The sequence below is a fragment of the Triturus cristatus genome, chromosome 2_2, assembly GCF_964204655.1.
Source record: "Triturus cristatus chromosome 2_2, aTriCri1.1, whole genome shotgun sequence".
In the NCBI taxonomy this organism is placed as follows: domain Eukaryota; kingdom Metazoa; phylum Chordata; class Amphibia; order Caudata; family Salamandridae; genus Triturus; species Triturus cristatus.
Window position 1 is genome coordinate 528169800 of NC_140582.1, and position 23992 is coordinate 528193791.

At 45.5% G+C, this 23992-nt stretch overlaps 1 protein-coding gene across 3 annotated transcripts in view; it reads left to right on the top strand.

The window, feature by feature from the left end:
- FHIP1A (FHF complex subunit HOOK interacting protein 1A) overlaps positions 1–23992 on the top strand; it is a 389114-nt gene that overhangs the window by 235781 nt on the left and 129341 nt on the right. For all 3 annotated transcript variants that reach the window (XM_085641659.1, XM_085641660.1, XM_085641661.1), the window contains one exon: positions 10737–10904. In XM_085641659.1, the coding sequence (XP_085497785.1) occupies positions 10737–10904 (168 nt within the window). The remainder of the gene's footprint in view (positions 1–10736; positions 10905–23992) is intronic.

Here is a 23992-nt window from a genome sequence, read left to right on the forward strand (position 1 = left end):
GAGCTGAGGAGACCTGTCCCCTGTTGCTGTAGACGCCTCGGTGCTGTTGCTCCACCCTGGTGTAGGCTGCCAGCTCCTCACCCTGCTCCTAAACCTCTTACTCATCAGCTCACAGCCTCACATCTACCGGGGCACATGAGCTGAGCTACCGGGAGCCGTTTGTGTTGGTCTTGGCGCTGTTCTGTGGTATTGCTTGCTGTGCTGGAAGGAGAGAGGGCTCCTTCCTGTCCACCTCTAAACAGGTGCCGGGGACTACAGAGAAAGGGGGCCGGAATTGACAACCCTTGTTGCATGTGACAATAAATGACCTAGTATTACATTCTCTCTATAATGGTGAGTTCAAATCAGAACATGCCAAATGTGGCCCTCGGGGTAAACGCACTGCTACTGGGCGCCAGAGACACACAAAAATCACTATTCGGCTCCCGGGCATCGGCTAAGCTTTATCCAAACAGTTCTGAAGTGCTGCTCACGTGGTATTAAGAAGTCTTTTCTTGCACTTTTTCGTCGAACAGCACGTCACAGAGACCGGTCTGTGTGCAACCCATTAATAAAACAAATTGTACCTCTGCCAGTGGCATAGAGATAACTTTTGTTGAAATAGTGCCAAGAAACACGCTTATGCTGTTTGTGAGTGCTATAAAACACATAAATTGTACCTATTTCAGCTGCACGCAAGTTACCAACTGAAGCGTGTTACAATAGCGCTTAGTGGAAGGTCCGTGCTCTTCATCTGATGTGTGCATATAATGAAAAGCATGTCACGCTTTGTTAGCGCTGGAGTCCTAGAAGAATATGGAAGGATTTGCTGTCTTCGTCTTTCTTTTCTCATCTTGGTCTCTTTCAATCTTACTGTCATTAATCTTGCACTTAATTTACTAGCACCAACTTTTCCTACTTATGCCTACTGCTGATTTTTGTTTCTACTCCTAGGTTTCATACTTCCTCTTACTGTGCTACGTAACCTCTTAATTTGACCTTTCTCTTACACCTCATATTTGTTCCCATTCTTACGTTTTATTATTCCAACATACTCTTGCTTCCACTTTCAACTTATTACGCCTATTTCCTCCTGCTCTTACTCATTTCTCCTCTTACTCCTATTACGTCTTCTAACTGCTATTCTTACTTTTGCTACCGTATTTACCAATGCCCTTATTACCATTAACTTAGTCCTACCTACTCCTAATTGCACTCTTACTCCTGCATACTCCTACTTGAACCTACCTTCCACTACTTTTACATCTAAATACTTCAGCTCTTCTGCTTAGCCCTTCTTATGCCTATTGTTACTCTTATTCATACTTGGGAGAGGAGTTGGCCTAACGGCTAGGGCGGTCGACCTCGAATCTGGGGAACTGGGTTCGAGTTTCAACAATAACGCTGAACATCCTGTGATTCTGGGCAAATCACTTAATCTACCTGTGCCTAACAAATATGAATGTGTCCTCATGTAACGCAACTGGTGCTCATGTAAAGCGCTATGATACCCGATACGGGTCAAGTTCGAGCTATATAAAACTCCATAAAATAAATAAAAATAAAAAAAATGAACAGGATCTGCTCGGTCGCATTGGAAGGTAAACAAGCATTTGCAATGCAATTGGTCTCGCATTTGTGAGAGTTAGAGCTATTGACATTGTAAAGGACAGTGTATTTTACCTATGTGTTTTCTGCTTGGAGTGGAGTGAATGTGTGTGGTGTCAAGTGGACATATGTGGTTTGGATTGGAATTGTTAGTTGTGGAATTGTATTGTGTGGATTGGATCTGTGTGGCGAAATAATGTAATTATGTGGATAGTAATTGTGTGGTATTGAGTGTACTGGAATTATGTGGAGAGGGATTGTGTGTCATGGAGTGGGATTGTGTGTCTTGGAATGAGATTATCTGGAATGGTATTTTGCGTTGTGGAGTAGTATGTAGTGGAGTTTACTTATGTGGTGTGCTGTTAAATATTATAGCATGATGTGGAATTTTGTGGTGTAGATTGGATGTATGTGGTGTGTTATGTAATTCTGTTGTTGGTTTGAATTATGTAGTTTGTTGTTGAATTATGTGGTGTGGAATGGAAATGTGTAGAGTTGAAATGTGTGACGTGGAAGTGTTCGCTGCTGGGTGAAAATTATGTTGAGTGGTATTATGAGGCATGGTGTGAAGTGTAGTTATGTGGAATGTTGCTACGTGACAGACTGGATTTATGTGGAGTGTACTTATGCAATATGGATGAGAGCATAATTATGTGGAGGTTAATTATGTGGTGCTGAGTGGTATTATGTGGAGTAATTATGTGTGATAAATTGTGTGGGGATGAATTGTGGAATTGTGACGTGTGGAATTATGTGGCATGGTGTGGTGTATAATTGTGCAGAGTGGAATTATGTAGCATTTTGCAGAGTTGTATTTTGTGGAGGGTAATTCTGTGTTTTGGAGTTGCGTGTAAATATGTTGTGTGACGTATAATTATATAGGTTGAAGTGGAATTATGTGTACTTGAATTGTGTAGTGTGGAGTGTAATTATGTGGTTTGGAGTGCTATTAAGTTGTGTGGAATGTTATTATGTGATGTGGAATTATGAGGTATGGAGTGAAGTAGAAATATATGTTTTTTCATATTTAGGATTGTAATTATGTGGTATGGAATGTAGGGTTAAATTATTTATAGTTGAATAGTGTGGCATGGAATTATGAGAGGTTCAAATGTGCTGAGTTTGGTAGAATTAGGTAGCGTGGATTTGAGCAAGCTGTGCACGCTAAGGCTTTTATGTCATGGGGTATAAAGTTGACGATTGTCTATTTTTCTTTGTAAAAATAATTTGGGCTGTTTCTTTACCTTCCGGTACATTTCTGAACAATTTGTTAAGCTAAATTGTGATGTTACTTTTTGTGCGTATGCAGGAAAGAACGAGTGTATGTGGAATGTTGCTACGTGGCATAGACTAGATTTATGTGGAGTGTATTTATGCAATATGGATGAGAGCATAATTATGTGGAGGTTAATTATGTGGTGCTGAGTGGTATTATGTGGAGTAATTATGTGTGATGAATTGTGTGGGGATGAATTGTGGAATTGTGAGACGTGTGGAATTATGTGGCATGGTCTGGTGTATAATTGTGCGGAGTGGAATTATGTAGCATGTTGCAGAGTTGTATTTTGTGGAGGGTAATTCTGTGTTTTAAAGTTGAGTGTAAATATGTTGTGTGACGTATAATTATATAGGTTGAAGTGTAATTATGTATACTTAAATTTTGTTGTGTGGAGTGTAATTATGTGGTTTGGAGTGCTATTAAGTTGTGTGGAATGTTATTATGTGATGTGGACTTATGTGGTATGGAGTGAAGTAGAAATATATGTTTTTTCATTTTTAGGATTGTAATTATGTGGTATGGAATGTAGGGTTAAATTATTTATAGTTGAATTGTGTGGCATGGAATTATGAGATGTTCAAATGTGCTGAGTTTGGTAGAATTAGGTAGCGTGGATTTGAGCAAGCTATGCACGCTAAGGCTTTTATGTCATGGGGTATAAAGTTGACGATTGTCTATTTTTCTTTGTAAAAATTATTTGGGCTATTTCTTTACCTTCCGGTACATTTCTGAACAATTTGTTTAGCTAAATTGTAATGTTGCTTTGTGTACGCATGCAGGGAAGAACGAGTGTATGCAAAGAATCATCCTATGTCTCAGTATTAACTTCCACACCTCTAAACAATAATCCCAATCCTAGAATGAGTTATCCGTTTGCTTTACAACAGTTAGTAAAACAAGGAAGTGCTTTGTGAGTCTGTAAGTAGCAAAGGTTTTAAAGGGACTTGTTTTTGTGCAAAGTATTGCTTTTCCCAGTTCAAGGAAGGGATAAAAAAATATCTTCAGATAATAATAGGGGTGACAGGATGGTGCGATAGCAGAATATTGATTTGGGTGGATCTGGCGAGGACTGCGGGCAGCAAGTGCTTGATACGCTATTTGCATAAGAAAATACTATATTTTTTTTCTTATCCTCCATTAGTTATTAGTACGGAAGGGGGAAGAGAAGCGTTCACCGACAGCATTCGGTTAGTCTTAGGGACACAAAGAATGCTGTGGTCTGTGGTAGATGGCGCCCAGAAGGCATACGTATACGTATCAGGAGCTGCCAAAGAAAGGAAGTGGAAATGCGCTTTAGACGTTGCTGGTATTGATGGCTACTGTGCGGTTGCAGACTTCGCTGGGCTGACAGTTGGTGGGGAAATGCTACGTTGTCATTGTAGGTTTAATTCATGAATCGCTCATTCTCTCTGGTGTTTGTCCTTGGGGTACTTGTTGACTGGTGCTACATATGGGATCTGGTTTGCCTTTGACAGCAGGTATGGTTTAGTGGGGTACATAGTGTAAATTAATGTTGGCGTGAGGAAACAAAAATCTGACCCTTTGTACATTTGATATTATTGTGTGCATCATGCAGAGGATGAAAAGTAGCAGGAACGGCTTTGATGCCGTATAGGCTAGCAGGAAGAACTGTTTTGAGGTGGTCAGTTGCAGAGATTGTTCAACATTTTTAAAACTTCCATAGTGGCATTGGGGAGGCCAGCAGCTGAAAGGCTCTGTCTTTACTGGTAGGCAGTGGTTAGATGGTGACCGGTCATCAGTCTTTCTGTGGGTGATGGACAGGGGAGCAGTAGGCGGCGGTCACAGGTTTGCAGTGACATCCGAGGGGTGGTTTTAAAGGCGGGCAGAAAAGCATAATTGCGGGTTTCATAGGGGTGAGGGTAGAGTGTAATGGATGAGTTAGTAGCAGGCACGACGGAAGTGATCTGAGTTTGGAGGTGGTTAACTGATAGGGCTTCGCTTGAAGGTGGCTCATCAAGTAGGAGGATGTGTTTGGTGGGCCGGCTGGAGGCAGTGTTATGTAACTTTGCTGGAGGGCGCAGCAGCATTTACTGATGTATGTAAATCGCTCAATGAGAGGGCGGATGTGACCAATAGAGGAACCAGAATCCTTTTTTTATGGCTGGGGTGAGCCCCTGCAGTATGGCGGGTCGCTGGCCTGAGGGCTCTTGACTGGCGAGGAGAATGGGGGGCCCCCTCCATGTACTTTGCAGGGGGGCCCCCTCAAGTTTCGTTACGCCACTGGTTCAAAATCTACAGCTAGGCATTTTGCAAAAAAAGGGTCAGTTTTCACTGTGAAAATGTGGTGTGTCTATATTGCGTTTTGGGCCGATTCCTGCCGCGGGCACTAGTCCTACCCACGCAAGTGAGGTACCATTTTTATCGGATGTCTTAGGGTAACACAGAATTGTAGAGCAACTGTTATTACCTATTGACTTTCGATGCATTTCTACCTTCCAAATGAAAGACAATGTGTAGAAAAGAAGTCATTTTGAAAAATGACCTATAAGTCTCATGCTAGTATGGGTACTCACAATTTCGGAAATGTGCAAATATCTACTGTTTCTAAACTCTATATTTTGTTCCAATTTCAGAAATACATAGATGTCTTTCATACCGATTTTTCCATGTATATATTTTCCCAAATTAATTGCTATATACCCGGAACATAATGAAGAACCATTGCAAGACGCTGCTCAGTTATTGGCTCTGGGTTCCTCGGGTTCTTGATGAACCTACAAGTCCTATATATCCCCACAACCAGAAAGGTCTTGCGGATGTAAAGGTATATTGCTTTCAAACAGCTTTCACAGTTAGAAGTTACAGGTGAAAACGTTGGCACAAATGGCTGTTTTTTCAACTAATTTTCAATTTTTCGAATATTTAGCTGTTAGTTTCTGTGAAGAAACCTTGACTGATCTACACAAATGACCCCGTGCTGAATTCAGAATTTTGTCTACTTTTCCCAAATGTATAGCTTTCCAGGATCCATTATTGCTTCCATACCCATTTCTACCATTAACTGGAAGGAGGTTGAAAGCACCTAGAAAAATGCCAAGACTGTGTAAAAAATGTTGGTTTTCTGACAAATGTCTGCTTTTCCCTGAAAGCTGGGAAAAGTGTGATTTCAGCACCACAACCCCTCTGTTGATACCATTTGCAGGGAAAAAAACAGATGATTTCATCTGTAGCCCTTTTTTCCCCAATTCCCCCCCCCCAAAAAAAACCCCCCTGTATTTTGGCTAATTTCTGAGTCCCCTCCAGGGGAATCCACAAGCCCTGGGTACCTTTAGAATCCCCATGATGTTGGAAAAAAAGAACGCAGATTTGGCGTGGATACCTATGTGGTCAAAAAGTTACAGGGGCCTAAGCGCGAACTACCCCAAATAGCCAAAAAAAGGCTTAGCACAGGGGGGGGGGGAGGCTTAGCAGTGAAGGGGTTCAAACACCATTTGCTTGTTAATGAGGCTTTGTTGTTTTTTCACCCCTTCTAGAGCCCCTGCATTTCCACTCTATTGCTGGAAGAGTGAGCCCCCCCTGAATTTTTTTCTTAGTCCCACTCCCCCACTGAAATTTGGCTCTAGTTGAGACCCTGTTTCCACGTCAGACGTAGCTTTGTTAATCAAACAGTGACTGAGCAACGAGAATGGCGAGGTACGTTGGAAAACAAGCATTTTAAACAAAAGGGTATTCATTTTGTTTTCCAGTCCTCTTCATCCGAGGGTGTAAGTGGACACTGTGAGAGCAGGCAGAGCGGACACAAGTGGCCCTTGACATTTTAGGAGTTTGTGATAAAATAGCAAACAGGTGTGGGTTGGAAACTACAGTCGATGAGAGTTCATTTTATTCCAAAGAGCGCAAGATTTAATTTATGCATATTTTTTTCCATTAGCAGCATGCTGATGGAACAACTAGCGACACGATGGACATCAGCATTTTCTTGTACAAAATGTCTGATTTTCCATCAGTTTTTCGACATAGCTAATGGAAGCGACAAAAGAAAGTATACAGTACGGTGTCACATTGAGACAATTTACCCATACGAACAGTCCCTGTTGTGTGTTATCGAAGCAGTGAATGAGTGTTTCTCAAAGGCTTTACATGTGCAACTGCCTTACCACAATAACCACAAGCATGAAGTCAAACATTCACGTCGACCTCTCTTAGTTTGTATAACTGCAATATATACACGTGTAAACAGGACAGGTCATTAGTTTATAATCGCTTTCATTGGCACATTCGTCGAAATGTGAGAGAGAGCAGCCATCCATTTTGTATGGAATGGAGGCCGTAGCTCCTTCTCAGAACACAGCTCTTTCAAAGCACTAAGCATGCCATTAGCAGAGGCGCAACCGCAGAAGTGAGACATGCGCGCAGGCGCCAAGGACCGTGGGGGGTCAGGGCCCAGCAATATTCTCGGATGAGACCAGAAGATCTCTCAGGAACAATGTGATATTCTGTCAGACTGTTTTTTCCTTGCAGTAAGCTGAGCTCAGTGCCCTTTACTAGACACCACTCGTGCAAATAGTCGGCTTCCATACCAAGTGACATGTCGCATTACTGATATCACGGCGTAATGACATCACAGGAGTGCATCAGTGGAAACTGTGGCGCGCCATGCGAAGCGGGCCGTCCCAGTGGCTGGGGCAAGGAATCAGCAAGAGGTACTGGAGAGTTTCAAAGCTGTATTATTCCAGCCTTATTCAAAACATGCCTGAAAGGAGCTCTCCAAAGAACCTCTTTGTGTAAAGTTTAAAGCCTTCAAGATTTTTTTTTAAAGACCTTTATGAACGATGTCATATCACCACGGCTTGTTGGGTGAGGAATACTGTCTGCAAGGCAGAGGAACGCTAAATGGAGGAATTCCAGGTTAAGAAAAATCATTTTGGAGTGTTTTGGTTGAAAGCCTCAGGGATATTTTTTCCGTTTATTTTATTTTAACAAATGAGTATTTATTATTTAGTTACAATTTTAGCATAATACAAGTGATTCGGATAAGGGCACAATCTGGAAGGTATCGCGTTGTCAGCGTGGAGGGGTGCAGGTGTCTATGAGAGAGACGAAGAAGTGTGAACAGCTGGCTGTGTGACAAGTCCTAATCATGCAGTGCCTCCCTACTACAGTGCTAGGTAGAAGTGAGTGACAGCATATGCTGTACTCTCTGCTTCATGTGGAAGAACTGGAAATAGGGTGCAGTACTGCACGGCTGTGTGAGGGTAAAGTGCAATCAAAATGGATGCAGTGCCACCATTCGGTGTGAGCTAGAACTGGACATCAAAAAAATGCAGTGTAATTCAGTAGTGTGAGGTCGAAGTGCAACTAGGAGTGCAGTACCCAGCTACTGTATAAGATAGAAATGGAAATAGGACGCAGTATGTCTCAAATGCTTTGAAGTCGAGTGCAAGTAGAAGGGATGCTGTGCCACCCTTCTGTGTGTGGTACCGATGACGGAAGAAGGAATAGAGCATCATTGTGTTGTGTGTGGTGGAAGTGTAATTAGAAGGTTTGCTCCACTCGCTTGCTACATGCCGCTTATCCTGAACTTTTACGCCTAACCACTTTCAAATGTCACTAGCCGCCACTGTTCAAAAGAATTGAATTACAGAGGACAGAGAGCCGAGGGCCAGGAAGCTTCAAAAGGAGTGAGTCACAGGAGACTGGGAACTTCAAAAGAAGGATGTGATAGGAGATAGGAAGCCAAGGGATGGGGTTTTTTAAAAAAAAGGAAGTTGTGAGGGACAGAATGCCAACGGACAGGAAGCATCAAAAGAAGGGCGTCAAAGGAGACCGACATCCATGGGACAGGGATCTTCAAAACAATGGAGTGACAGGGGACAGAGAGCTGAGGGACCAGGAGTTTTGAAAGAAGGGAATCACAAGAGACAGATAGCAGAAGGGTAGGGAGCTACAAAAGAAGGCAGTCACAGGAGACCGAGAGCAGAGTAACAGAGAGCAGATGATAAGGGAACCCCAGAGAGTATCTGATGGGTGAGGGAATTACATACAGACAGGAAATGATGGGTGCAGGGCTGTCCCTCGCTGTGCTGACTGGTCCCTCATACACTAAAGCTAGTACAACTATGCCACACCTATCACAGGCTGTTGAGTGTGGTAGATGGTAGAACAGGGTGTGCCACGAGGGGACTGAATAGAAATGATTTCCCCCTTTTTCTAGGTTGTCAACACCCTTATGTAGGATATGCATCCCCGCCCTCCCACAGGCAGGACAGTAGACATGTGTCTTTAAATGAGCAATTGTCCGCCTTGTGTTTTCAGTGCAAATGCAGGACTGGTTGAATTTCAGGCTGGCACACATAATTTATCGATGTTTGTCTTGTGATCATTGCTTTGTTGTATATATTGTTGTCACAAATAACGTTTGGTATTATGTATGTGTTGTATATATTGTCTCACAAAAGAAATGGTTCTAAATCACGCATACAAATGTGTTGCAATTGTGTGATTTACTAATGTGATGTTTCCTTTTAAAAGGCATGTCCAATTGATTTATGAATGTCTTTTTCAATTATCAAAACTAAGCAGAATAAATGCTCAAAAACCTCAGCATTAATGGTCTCAGGTTTATCGCGAATATTTAAAATAATCCTCCCTTGACACCTTTCTGTGATTTCAATATTTGGGTGGTCCAGACTGGGGAGTACAGGACCCAAGCCTTCCTTGTTTTCACACCTATCACAGAAAGCAGCGCTACCTCTTGCTTGCAACAGAACGCAGGTACGGAGAGAATAGCTTCTTATCCATGGTTAGGTACATACCTCCGTCCTGTCTGCTTGTTGACATCCATTCACTCCACGGAGACATAGGCTCAAGGACATGGGGTCAGGAGAGGTAAGGAGCCATGGAACAGAGAGCCACGGATAAGGGTCAGTCCAGAGACAAAGAGCTTGCAAGGACAAGGAAATCAAAAGGATAGGAATATATGGGTGCCAGGGACAGATCGACTCTCAGAGTGACGAAAGGGTCTGGAAAATCCAGACAGTGTCAGAAATGAGAAGACTGGGACAATAGACTTAATCATAATAGAAACAGGGCAGGAAGACCCATTTACATGTAGATTGAGAAACAGGAAACCAGGACAACACTGGGTCCTTCAGAGCCTTGATCACGAACAGTCTGTCCTAGACCAGACTCAGAAGACTCAGAAACACTGTACTACGAAAGCTGACACACAACCACTTAGGTCCGCGTGAAATAGCACAGTATCCGCTGCCTGTACAACACTACATGAGATGGGCCGCATGACCCCACCTGTTCTGCCTGGCGTCCGCAATGATAACCTATGGTAACCCTTGAGAACATAAGGCGCCTACAGGTCACAAATATAAATGCACACCTTTTTCCCTCTTCTAGCCGTCCACTATCCTTTTCAATCCAAATAACAGACTAACCTGTCCACCAATCAAATCACTTTCATATTTCACTATACTAATTCAACACTGATCCTTCATGGGTTCCGGAGTAGCGTGCTACTCGCCAAAGAAGCACTTTGATGCCTCGTTTGGGGTAGTAAGCGCTATATAAATGCAATTACAATACAATTACAATGCAAATGATGCACTATGCAAAAGAAACACTCACACCATGAACATTTTGCTGCTTGGGAAATTGTTATTTAAACTCGAGCATTGTGCAGGCCTGGTTCCGTTATTTGTTTACATTTGACCTGGAGGTAAAAAATACAAGCTAGATGACTAGGAATGGAAAGAGAGACTTCAATTTATGATAATAGGGCAGGCTATTGTCTTGTTAGCATAAAAAGCCTCTCGATGTGAAACTACTCAATTATTTACAGTGTGTGCTAACTGAGTCCCAGTCGGCAGTGTGCTCATTACTGTGTGCTTGGATGTAGGTCACGGTGGAGGAGGTGATGACAACGACGGCCTACCTGGACCTGTTTCTGCGCAGTGTCACGGAGCCAGCTCTCCTCAAGATCTTCCTTCGCTTCATCCTGCTCTATCAGTACGAGAACGTGCACATCCTGGACACTCTCGTCAGCCGGATCAACACGCCGTTTCGGGTAAGGTGGTCACACATGGACAGCAGAGACGTTAATTAGGGGTCACCAAAGGGAAGCAATTACCAGGCCCTGCGCTAGGCATGGGCAGAGTCCTGGGCCCTGCACTGAACACACCACATGGGGCCCCGCACCAGTATGCCATAGCCAGGCCATGGCACACCAGTCCCCTTGCTTACCTAAATGAGAGCACGGTGTCTTGTTGTATTTGTGCCCAGTGGAGGGCAGCCCCTCTCCTGGGCCTTGATGCTGTGGTGTAGCGAGGCGAGGCCGAGGGGAGGGGGCCCTCTCCTATGGTCCCAGTTGAAGGAGACCCATCTGCAGGTTTTTCCTACAATCCGATCTACTACCCTGCTGCCCATACCGAGGCACCATGCGACGCCCATTGTCCTGCAGTTTAGTGCTCCAGCAGTTTTAACTCTCTCAGCCTATAAGCAAACTTCACACCTTCAGCCCTTTATGAGCTGCAAAAGAGGAGCTTGTCGGTGGCTGAGAGGGAGGGCCTGCAGCTCATGAGGGGTCTGCATAAAGCAGCTTCAGGAGCAAGGGCATCTATTGAGATGCAAACAGCCCTGAGTGTGTCAGGGGGCATACAAATTAGAGGGGTCTTGGCATTCCTTTTCTGCCTGGAATCCCAGAACTGCCCCTGGCAGAATGAGAATGAAACACACCTTTTGTGGCAGGAAGTTTTCCAGACTTCGGTATTATCACACATTGCATTTACACACAAAGGCAAAGTGCTTGTCAGTGGTTATGTAGAATTCCCCCTGATTTTTTTCTTCAGTCTCCCTCCTAGATGTACCAAATTGTTGGCATCTATGCTCTACATCTAGTTTTTGTTGTGTTTGATTTAACCATAATCGCAACAGTGGAGAGGTGGTGGATTACTCACTCCATGGTAGGTGTTTATCAGTTAGGAAAGTGGTCATGCATTTTAAATAATGTACTGTTTCCATTTGGGCTCTTGCTGTCGCAGAATGTTGTTCCTCACATATCTCCCAAGGGTCTCTATTAGTGCCACTCGTGCCTCAGACTGGATCTAGGGTGGTCTCAACGCACTGCAGTCTCACATCCCGATGGCTTCACGCTGCTGCTTGGGGTTCACTTTTGTAGGGTCTACTGTAGTGTAGTTCCTATTTCCCTTATAGGCTCTGTGCATTGGAATAATATACACTATAGTTGTGGCATACGATTGAGGTCAGTATGCCTCTATCGAGTACATTAAACTTAATTACTTTGTGTGCCAGCTAACTCAGAGGCCACTAGAAACTCCTTGAATAAACAAGAAGGGAGTAGTTTCTGGCAACCGCATAAACATGACAACTTTGTTTCCCTTAGAATCGGAACATGTCTCAGAATCGTGGAAACAACAGATAACAGTTTCACTCAGTCAATCATGCATGCTTAGTTTCTTCAGAGTTACACAGAAATGGATAGACGGGCGTTTCAATAAAAAGGATTTATTGAACAGTCTTGTTTCTCGTGTAAGAGATATGAGCTGTTACAATCGCAAGACAGTATGCAAGATATAATACGTACAGCGTAAGCAGTAAGAAGAAATAATACTGCAACAGCATTGTCTTCTAGCTATGACATATATTCATATACACATACATAAATAACATAGACTAAAAAGCGGATACTCGTTTGATGCTTCTAAATAGTTCACCCCAGTGTACCTAACCTAAGTGTAGTACAAGGTAAGAAGTAGGTGCCGAATTCTATATTATGGTAAGCTATAGTTTTGCATATGCCAAGAGTCCCTCTAGGTTCTAGTCAGCTCCATACCTTAGAAGGAGAGAGGTAGGAATCTCTTTCCGGGTCTCAAACTCTAACACCCCGCGAAGGGAGTCAGAACACTGGAAGCTGGATTCTCTGTGAGCAGGGATGACAGCATCAGGTCAGTGCGTCAGGCGTAAACTTGAATTTCTTTCGAACTTGCCGTGGTGAGCCGTATCGAACTGTGCATCAGAGCTGTGGTTTGCCATGGTAAGGGGAGGTATATTTATACCTGGAAAGTGTTTAGGAATGTTAGCATTGACGTAAAGTCTGGCAGAGGAAGACGTCATGAATGAACCCCTAAGGAATAGTAGTTCATGCATAATAGATGAGTTATTGGAGAAATCAATAATCCTAGCTAGGGAAAGTCCTAAAGGCTTAAGGGTCTGTTTTCTAAGAACTCTGTTATGCCCTGCATAGTTACTGTATTTTCTACACTTCATCCTTTCTTCCTGCTGCTCAGTAAAAGTGCATGTTTACTGTAGAATGTTGGGAATGCAGTGATGCATGGAATGTTGGTGTCTGTGTGAGTGAGGAATGACAGTTAGAGAGAGAGGGGCTGAGCAGCAGGCAGGCTGCTCCTGGTGGGGTTTGCTACTGCAAGGGGTTTCCTACTACCTGGAACCAATGGTTTGACTACTGGCTAATCAATGTATACTTCACCTGTTACCTGGACTACCTGTCTGTTGTACTTACCAACCATCTGGATGTACTTGAACAGACTACAGATTAAAGGTACATGTTAAATCTACTTGGCTACCGGTGTCTACTTCTACCACAGAACACAGCAAACTCGTTGTGACGTTGGGATGGACTGATGTAGGTGACCATGCCTGTATTTGGATAGCCTGGCTAATGCCTAAATAAGGACTGGGATTCTATGCCTAAATAAGGGCAATACGAATTATGCCTATATAAGGACATGATTTAGGAAAACCTACATACGGACATCTAAATCGAAACACAACACTATGGGGCGTGACACTTGTTCTCTGCAGGGGATCTTCCGTACTGGAACTCTGCCAGAGCCCATGCAAGTATATTGTTCCCTTCTTGCTTTCAGGAAACTTCTAAAAACTTCTTTGCTGTAATCCTCCTCCTCGTCACCTGGGCCTTATTCTGTACTTGGATCCCATTCCGGTATTAGGTTATTACTATAGAAAAACTGTAAGGGTGATGATGAGATTAGGACGTTAGAAATACTGCAGAGCACATAATGTCAGCTAGGGGAACATCATCAGTAGAGGGACATGCAACTCATGCTTAGGGCCAGGGGACTGCACAGTTGCACAGAATCACTAGGGGGAGCTCTGTCTCATAGCAGAACACAGAATTTAAAATAACATGAGAACAGTTACTTAAAAAAAAATGAAATGCAGACAACTTCATTATATCACTTACTTCTTGCACAGCGTATATAGCACCTACCTATATTCAAGTACCTTGTTTACGTATTCCGTATGCCATCAACGAAAAATGTTATCCACCTCCCCTTACAGCAAACTCTCCAGTGGAACATACATAGCATCAACAGGATGAATAGTATGTGGGTGGGTACACGATGTGCTACACATGCAGATAGTGCTTGCATACTAAAGCTATTTCCTTCATGTGTCTGGCCTTTGTGTATCGTTTCCTCTAGGGTGCACACTTTGCTTGAATGTGTGTGGCATCTTGGTTCTGCCCCAGTTTACAGTACTGTAGTCACCAGTGAACTACTGTGCATGCCTGTCCTGTGATGTTGGGTATTGTTATTATTGTATTGTAGTCCACTCCCAAGTTGTTAAAGGACATGAAGCCGAGTTATAGGTGTGAACCTCATGCAACGGCCAAGAACGAGGGAGAACGCCTTTAATAACAGTGTACAGCTCAAGGTAGAAGGGCTTTAATGCTGTTCGAACATTCCACCCACTGAGGGTAGCATGTTATAAATTTAAAAAAAAGAAAAACTGAATAACAAATGTTGGAATGTTGAGTCTGAATCTCCATATCATGCATTACTGGCATGGAGAGACTCCATTGTCCTCATTGGCGCTATCAGCATTCCAGTGTTCTAATATTGTCTTATAGCCTGCCGTAGCTGGCTATACTGGCTATTAAAGGCCTACTCTAGCATTAAACAAGGGAGCGGGACTTTAATACTGCTATAGCCCAGCTACTGAGGGGTATAAGGCTATGAGAACATTCCACCACTAAAGGGCAGAATGTTATAACAAACTAAAAAGTCCTCATGAGCCCGAGGGGATTGAAATCCCCTCGGGCTCCGTGAGGCCTTTGTTCACAGCAACAGCTGTGAACAACAACATTAGAATGTTGTAACTATGGGCTTCTACTGGCCATTAGGAGCCTGGAGCACTCAATTGTTTTCAATGGAGCTTCCAACATTCCAATGTTCTAATATAAAGAACACCATGCTCATGTGACAGGAGCAATGCTCATCAACCATTTTTTACTTGGCAATGGGTTACTGTGAGAAGTTGGCCTGGTATATGGTGTTCACTAGGTAAAGTGACCACCTTGTACCATGCCAAGCAACCCTTATGGTGTGGTTGTAAGTCAACCTTTTCGGACTAGCTGCCCTAGTGGTAGCGTAGGCTAAGCAGTCTTTGAGGCTAAACTTGTTAAAGCGTGTTAAGCAGGCTGTTTTACCATATGTAACCCCCCTTTTTACCAATGAAAGGACACCACACAGATATATATTCAAAATATATATGTATTTATTACTCAAAGTATCCCCTAGACTCTTTATGAGCACAGGAGCACAAATCGTTAAACAAGAAAGTATTACAATATACAGAAGTTGCACTTTATATGGATAGGCCCTGGTGGCCGCTCGAACCATATACTAAAATAGTGGTATAAGTACCACGACTAGGAAAGGGAAAAGGCCTAGGGCCTCTAGAATCGCTGGGCCTACTAGGGGCTAACTTCAGTTAGTGACCAGGAGGTCCACGTGTCGCGTGTGCAGTGAGGAAAGTTACACGCGGGCTCCCATAGGTTTTCAATGGGTGCGTAAAAGTTCAAAAGTTACTGCTAAAAGGGTCTTCTGGTTGAACTACGAAATCAAGACTTCAGATCTAAACATTAGAGATGTCACTCTACACTTGTGCACCGGAGTGCCAGCTTTACCTCACCCACAGGAAGCGGGTGCATAGGTCTCGAATTGCGTCGGGTTTCGTCTATCTGTTCAATGGAGCCTGATGACAAAGATGCTGCAGGCGGCCGGTCCAGAAGAGATGCGGTGGATCCAAGGGTGGATCGGAGTTGTAGAAGACCTGTAAGCAGAGGGGACAGTGTTCACAGTCACTAGCCAGTGACCAGCGTGGCACCAGGTAGGTACCAGGCGATGTCGGGTGCAAACAGGTGAAGAGGTGTAGCTTGTCTCCGCAGCCACGTGGTCCCTGAAGGTCGACGACATCCAGGAGTCGGTTCACGAGCTGTCCCACGCAGGCTCTTGCTGTTGGCGGTGTCGGCGTCTCGAAAGGAGCAAACAAGCCTTGGCAAAAGCAGGAGTCGTAGGAATTGAAGAAAGCTGTTTACTCTGACCAGCAAGGTCAGAGGGGCTGCTCCTTTGGTGGGAAGCAGCGGCCAGTCTGGGGCAACCAGACCAGTGTTGTAGTTTTCAACGTTGGTCGCCAAGATGGCCACTAGCCAACGGGCCAGGGTCCGGTTAGGCGCGTCGAGTTGCAAAGTGCAGAGGGGCCCCACGCAGATCGTGGAGATGCTGGAGGGCTCACCTTTGGTGCAGATGCTGCTCGGGTGTTGGGCTTCTCAGGACCCAAAGCACAACTTGGAGGGAGCCTCTGTTGTCGCGCTTGCAGCTTGTCGAGTGTCTTCCAAGATGGCTGGCTCCACGTGTCCCGGTGCCTCCACGGGTTCCTTCTTTGCAGGGACTGTGGATCGGGCTGTGAGAGGTCTGGAGGTCCAGTTCTTGTCGGTCTCTGGGCTCGGGCTCCGGCAGGAGGCGGCGGCAAAGCAGACGTCGATTTGCTGGTTGGTGCTTGCGTTAGCAAGATGGTCACTCCCTGACCATAGGGGAGAATTCCTTCAGTCCTCTGTGCAGCAGAGCGTCGAAGTTCCCGTCTTCTTCTTAGTGTTAAGTTGATTCCAGGATGTCTGAAGTCTTAGGACACAGCTCCTACCTTTAAGCGGATTCTAGGGGCCGGACTACCTGCTAGGTCCCTCCCTAAGGGTGGGACCAGGAAGGGGGGTGGTTACACCCCCAATCCTTTGTCCAGCTCGCCCCAGGTCCGGGGATGGTGTGCCCCAGGACCGGTTTGAACTGGCATATGCACCGAGGCTCCTTGTGAGCCTCAGGCATGTCTGATTCTATTCAAGCCCTACCTGACCAATACACAAAATCCTGTCTGGGGTGGTGCACGCACCTCCCCTGGCAGGAAACCCTTTGTCCACGTCTCCCAAGCTGGAAGGACTCCCAGCAGCAGGAGGGCAGACTTGTGTCGGTGGTGGCAGCGTCCATTTTGTGGAGCTGAGGCTATGTCTGATTTTACCCGGGTTTCAGGTACTGTACATGTCGTGTCCCTCTAGAAGGGTGGAATGCTAACCCCGTCGCCAGAATTGGCGAGGGGTTAGTATTCCAATTCGTATGACACCTTACTCGACATGTTTTGATAAAGCCAAACCAAAGATAGCATTTAACCGCGAGGTTCATAATGTACTTAAGAGTATATGGTATGGCGATATCTGGAAACGGTAGAAGGAAGTTGTTCCGACCACTGCAGACAGGTTCAGCTCATGCCAGAGCACCATCTCACATGGAACCAAGCACTCTGCCTTCAAGATTGTTAAGGCCTGCCATAGGAGTGACTTATAGGTTAACATGTGTCCCATTTAAGGTTAGGTATAGGTATACTACACCTAAGTAAGAGGTGGTTACACCAACTTACCCCAGCTGAGTGATCAGCCAGTTGTGTCAAATTGTTAGGCCAGGCCAGGGGTGGCACAATACATGCTTCAGTCCCTGGTAGGCCTTAGATACACCAATGCCCTGGGTACCTAGTGTACACTGGTACAGGGGCTCACAGGGTAATCCAATTCCAATTGGGTATGCACCTGGAGTGCATAGTGTCAATTTAGTAGAGAGAACAGCAGGATGGGGGTCTGATTAGCAGGCCCACAGCCTCAGTATGTCAAAAACCAGTGAAGCAAAAAGCAAACATTTGGGGTGACCATAGGATAGCAGACCCTACTCTCCTACACACCCCCCCCCCCCAAACGCAGGGACATTAAACTAGCCTTGACCAGTCTCGTCTTCTGTCCTAAGTGGAAGTACCTGGAGAGACCATCTGCATTCCCATGGTCTGTACCTGGCCGGTGCTCCACTGTAAAGTCCATCCCCTGTAGGGAAATGGACCACCTAAGCAGTTTGGGGTTTTCACCCTTCATCTGATTTAGCCACAAGAGGGGCTTATGGTCGGTCTGAATCTTGAAGTGAGTGCCAAACAAGTATGGCCTCAGCTTCTTCAGGGCCCACACCACAGCAAAGGCCTCCCTCTCAATAGCTGACCAATTCTTCTCTCTGGGGGTCAACCTTCTGCTAATAAAAGCAATGGGTTGGTCTTGACCATCTACATTAATTTGTGACAGCACAGCTCCCACACCCAACTCAGAAGCATCTGTTTGGACAATAAACTCTTTGGAGTAGTCAGGACTTTTCAGGATAGGTGCAAAGCACATGGCCTTCTTCAGGTCATCAAATGCCTTTTGACAGCTTACTGTCCACTGAACCTTTTTGGGCATCTTCTTGGATGTCAGATCATTAGGAGGAGTCACAATGGACCCATAGTTCTTAACAAACTTCCTGTAGTACCCAGTCAAGCCCAAGAAAGCTCGAACTTGAGTCTGGGTGGTTGGAGGAGACCAGTCCTTGATGGATTGTATCTTACTCTCCAGTGGTTGAACTTGGCCTCCACCTACAAGGTGGCCCAAATACACAACCTTACTCTGCCCTATCTGGCACTTAGTAGCCTTGATAGTGAGGCCTCCCTTTTGCAGAGCCTCAAGTTCCTTCTTCAGGTGGATCAGGTGATCCTCCCAGGTGGAGCTAAAGACAGCAATGTCATCAAGATATGCTACACAAAAGTCATCCAACCCAGTAAGGACTTGATTCACCAACCTTTGGAAGGTGGCAGGTGCATTCTTCAGACCAAAGGGCATCACCAAAAATTGGTAGTGTCCGCCTGGGGTTGAAAATGCTGTTTTGGCCTTAGACTCCTCAGCTAACCTGATTTGCCAATAGCCAGCTGTCAAATCAAATGTGCTCAAAAACTTAGCAGAAGCCAGTTTATCTATGAGCTCATCTGCCCTTGGAATAGGATGTGCATCTGTCCTAGTGACAGCATTGAGTCCTCTGTAATCCACACAGAACCTCATCTCTCTCTTGCCATCTTTGGTGTGAGGTTTGGGGACCAGAACCACTGGGCTAGCCCAGGGGCTCTCTGAGGGTTCAATGACACCCAGTTCCAGCATTTTGTGTACCTCAGCCTTCATACAGTCCCTGACATGGTCAGGTTGCCTGTAAAGTTTGTTCTTTACAGGAAGACTGTCACCAGTGTCCACCACATGGGTACACCAGTCAGTTTGACTAGGTATCAGTGAGAACATATGCTGAATTGATTGTGGAACCTGTCTACATTCAATCTGCTGATGCTCAGTGAGGTTGCCTCCAAGGGTCACTCCTTCAACTGAACCATCTTCAGGGTTCTGAGACAACAGGTCTGGGAGAGGGTCGGTCTCTTCCTCCTGTCCCTCATCTGTAGCCATGAGCAAGCCCATGTCTGCCCTGTCAACATATGCTTTTAACCTGTTAACATGGAGTACCCTGTGGGGACTCCTGGGAGTGCCTAGGTCCACCAAGTAGGTAACCTCTCCCTTCTTTTCCAGGATTGTATGGGGTCCAGACCATTTGTCTTGGAGTGCTGCTGGGGCCACTGGCTCCAACACCCATACCTTCTGTCCTGGCTGAAACTCGACCAAGACAGCCTTTTGGTCATGCCAAGCTTTCTGTAAGGCCTGGCTTGCCTCAAGGTTTTTGGATGCCTTCTCCATATACTCAGCCATCCTGGAGTGGAGACCAAGTACATAGTCCACTATGTCTTGTTTAGGCTTTTTGAGAGGTAACTCCCATCCTTCCCTCACCAGACATAGGGGGCCTCTTACAGGATGCCCAAACAACAATTCAAAGGGGCTGTAGCCAACTCCTTTTTGTGGGACCTCTCTGTAAGCAAACATAAGGCAGGGTAGAAGGATGTCCCATCTTCGCCTGAGCTTTTCAGGTAATCCTTTGATCATACCCTTTAGGGTCTTGTTGAATCTCTCAACAAGCCCATTGCATTGTGGGTGATAAGGGGTGGTGAACTTGTAGTTGACACCACATTCCTTCCACATAGCTGTCAAGTATCCTGACATGAAGTTGGTACCTCTGTCAGAAACCACCTCCTTAGGAAACCCCACTCTGGAGAATACTCCCAGTAGGGCCCTGGCCACAACAGGAGCTGTTCTGGTCCTAAGGGGAATTGCCTCTGGATGCCTGGTGGCATGATCCACTACCACCAGTATAAATCTGTGCCCAGATGCAGTGGGGGGATCCATGGGACCCACTATATCTATTCCCACTCTTTCAAAGGGAACCCCCACCACAGGTAGTGGTATTAGGGGGGCCTTTGTTGTGCCACCTGATTTGCCACTGGCTTGGCAGGTCACACTGGAGCGACAAAACTCCTTGGTATCTTCATTCATGTGAGGCCAGTGAAAGTGAGGGACAAGCCTGTCCCAAGTCTTGTTCTGGCCTAAGTGTCCTGCTAGAGGAATATCATGTGCCAAGGTAAGCAGGAAGCCCCTAAATTGCAGAGGTATAACCAACCTCCTGGTTGCACCAGGTTTTGGGTCTCTAGCCTCTGAATAAAGGAGCCCATCATCCTAATACACTTTATGGGTACCTTGAGCATTCCCAGCAGCCTCAGCAGCAGCCAGCTGTCTGAGGGGTTCAAGAGATGGACAGGATAACTGAGCCTGCCCCAAGTCAGCCCTGGAAGGTCCCCCTGTCCCCAGAAACTCAACCTGGTCAGGTTCAAGCTCTTCAGGGACAGTTCCTTCAGGGTTCTCTAGATCATCCTCCTGGGAAGACTGATCATCACTTGGAGGCAGGGGGGAAGGCACAGCCTTAAACCCTCCTGTTCTTCTTCTTGGTAGGTGCTTGGTCCATTGTTCCAGGATCCAAGACCTGAGGTTCAGTAAGGCACTTTTTGGCCTGTGACCTGGTCACAGCAAGGACATGTGGTGATATACCTAACATCTCTGCATGTGTCCTGTACTCCACTTCTGACCATAGAGATCTCTCTAGGTCATTGCCCAACAAACATTCTACTGGGAGGTCTGCACTAACCACAACCCTTTTGAGGCCAGTTACCCCTCCCCATGAGAAGTTAACAATAGCCACACTATGAGAAGTAGTGGTATTGCTGGCATTGGTCACCAGGTAATTCTCACCTGGTATGTACTGTCCAGGATCCACAAAGCCTGGTGTCACCATAGTGACACTGGCACATGTGTCCCTGTAGGCTTGAGCCACTTTTGCATTTATTAAAGGAGTCTGTCTGTACTTGCCCAGGTTACTGGGGCTCACAGTCAGGGACAAATCCATGTCCCCATCACAGATCAAGACTGCCTGTGTAAGGGTTCTGTCTAAGTCAGAATCTCCTTCAGTTCCCATAGTGATTCCCACTACACCCTTTGTCTGGGGACCAACACTGCTAACAGTAGTACTGGGAGCAGGTGCCTTAGGGGCAACAGTGTTTGGGGCTCCACCCTTCTTACAATCACTAGTCCAGTGAGTTGTATTCTTGCAAGATTTGCACCAGGGTTTCTTTGGACCTTCTTTCTTCTTTCCTTTTTGTTGGGACCCACCCTCATTAGTATTAGTTTGGGGCCCTGTTGAAGACTTCTGGTCTTTGGATTTCTGATCTCCACCCTTTTGGCCTGTTTTCTTCTGATCACCCCCTTGGCCCTGGTTCTGGTTCTTTTGCTTAACCCTGGTTCTGACCCATTTGTATGCCTTATTTCCCAATTCTTGGGGAGAGGTCAGATCTGAGTCAACCAAGTGTTGATGCAGTTGCTAGTTTTGACAGTTATTTAAAATCTGTTCTCTCATCATCAAATTGTACAATCCTGTATAATCAGATACCTTACTTCCCAGCAACCAACCCTCCAAAGCCTTAGTGGCACATTCAATGTATTCAGACCAGTTCTGAGTCTGTGTCTTCTGGGTATCTCTGAACATTAACCTGTACTGTTCAGTGGTTATGCCTAACCCATCAACCAGGACACTCTTCAGGGCTCTGTAGTTTCTGACATCCTCCTCTCTAACAGTGAGGACTCTATCTCTGCCTCTACCTTCAAAGGAGAGCCATAAGATTGCTGCCCACTGGTCTTCAGGGACCTGCTGCACTTTGCAGGCTCTCTCAAGAGCAGTCATCCACTTGTGGATATCATCCCCACTTTTGTAGGGGGGCACAACCTTGGACAGGTTCCTCTTATCAAATACCCGATCTTTGTCCCTAGGGACAATGCTGCCACCAGTGGGTATAGACCCACTCTCTCTAGGTTGCCTAGCCTTGTTCAGTTTCTCTTCCATCAGGGCTACTTCTAGCTCCTGTTTCCTGATCCTCAGCTGAGCTTCCTGCATTCTGGCCTCATGCTCCCTCCTCTGAGGGCTGGTCATCCTTCTTCTGGAGTGACCCTGAGAGCCTCTAGAGGCATGAGAGGCATTAGAGTCACCTGAGTGATTCCTCTGTCTCCCAAACCCCTGGTTAAGTCCACTAGGGAGATTCAATGGGGGGAACCCATTGTCAGTCCCAAGTAGTCTTAAGTTAGCTGAGCCAGGTATAGCACCTGGCACTGGGCTATTTCTCCCATCAGAACTACTACTACTATCAGACTCACCCCCTTTGTCATCCCTGTTCCTATGCTGATCCTCATCATCTGTAGTCTGATTCTCAACTAAGGGGTGACTGTTAGAAAGGGGTACTTCAGTAGCATCTTCAGAAGGAGGGCCTCCTGTTCCAGTCCCTGAGGGGTCTAACTGGGAGGCTTTCTTGAGAGCTCTCTGATCTTCATCAGATTGTAAGAGTTCTCTGAGTTCAGCAGAGGTAGGGTTCCTGGGCTGTTTAAGGCCCCTGATATTTGCCAACTGCCTGAGCTCATTCTGGTTTAGGGTAGCAAAGATGGTTGGTGCCCTCTGGGGGTCACTCTCGACAGAGATGGGTACATTGGACCCCTCTGCCCCAGCCATTGCTCTTAAGTGTGGGTGGATGTGTTGCAACTACCTACACTTGGGTTTTCCTACTAAACCTATCTAGTAGTTGTAGTCAGGGTGTGCTACTCCCTTTGCTCTACAACAACTAAGTTCAGTAGAACTTAAGTATATAACTAATCTTGTTTTAGATGTACCTAAAGGTACCTGTATGATCTTTCAATTGGTAACAAAGAGATTACAGAGGTAAAACACAGCAAGCTCAAATCCAACCACTGCTCACCAATGTGAGAAGTTGGCCTGGTATATGATGTTCACTAGGTAAAGTGACCACCTTGTACCATGCCAAGCAACCCTTATGGTGTGGTTGTAAGTCAACCTTTTTGGACTAGCTGCCCTAGTGGTAGCGTAGGCTAAGCAGTCTTTGAGGCTAAACTCGTTAAAGCGTGTTAAGCAGGCTGTTTTACCATATGTAACCCCCCTTTATACCAATGAAAGGACACCACACGGATATATATTCAAAATATATATGTATTTATTACTCAAAGTATCCCCTAGACTCTTTATGAGCACAGGAGCACAAATCGTTAAACAAGAAAGTATTACAATATACAGAAGTTGAACTTTATATGGATAGGCCCTGGTGGCCGCTCGAACCATATACTAAAATAGTGGTATAAGTACCACGACTAGGAACGGGAAAAGGCCTAGGGCCTCTAGAATCGCTGGGCCTACAAGGGGCTAACTTCAGTTAGTGACCAGGAGGTCCACGGGTCGTGTGTGTAGTGAGGAAAGTTACACGCGGGCTCCCATAGGTTTTCAATGGGTGCGTAAAAGTTCAAAAGTTACTGCTAAAAGGGTCTTCTGGTTGAACTACGAAATCAAGACTTCAGATCTAAACATTAGAGATGTCACTCTACACTTGTGCACCGGAGTGGCAGCTTTACCTCACCCACAGGAAGCGGGTGCATAGGTCTCGAAGTGCGTCGGGTTTCGTCTATCTGTTCAATGGAGCCTGATGACAAAGATGCTGCAGGCGGCC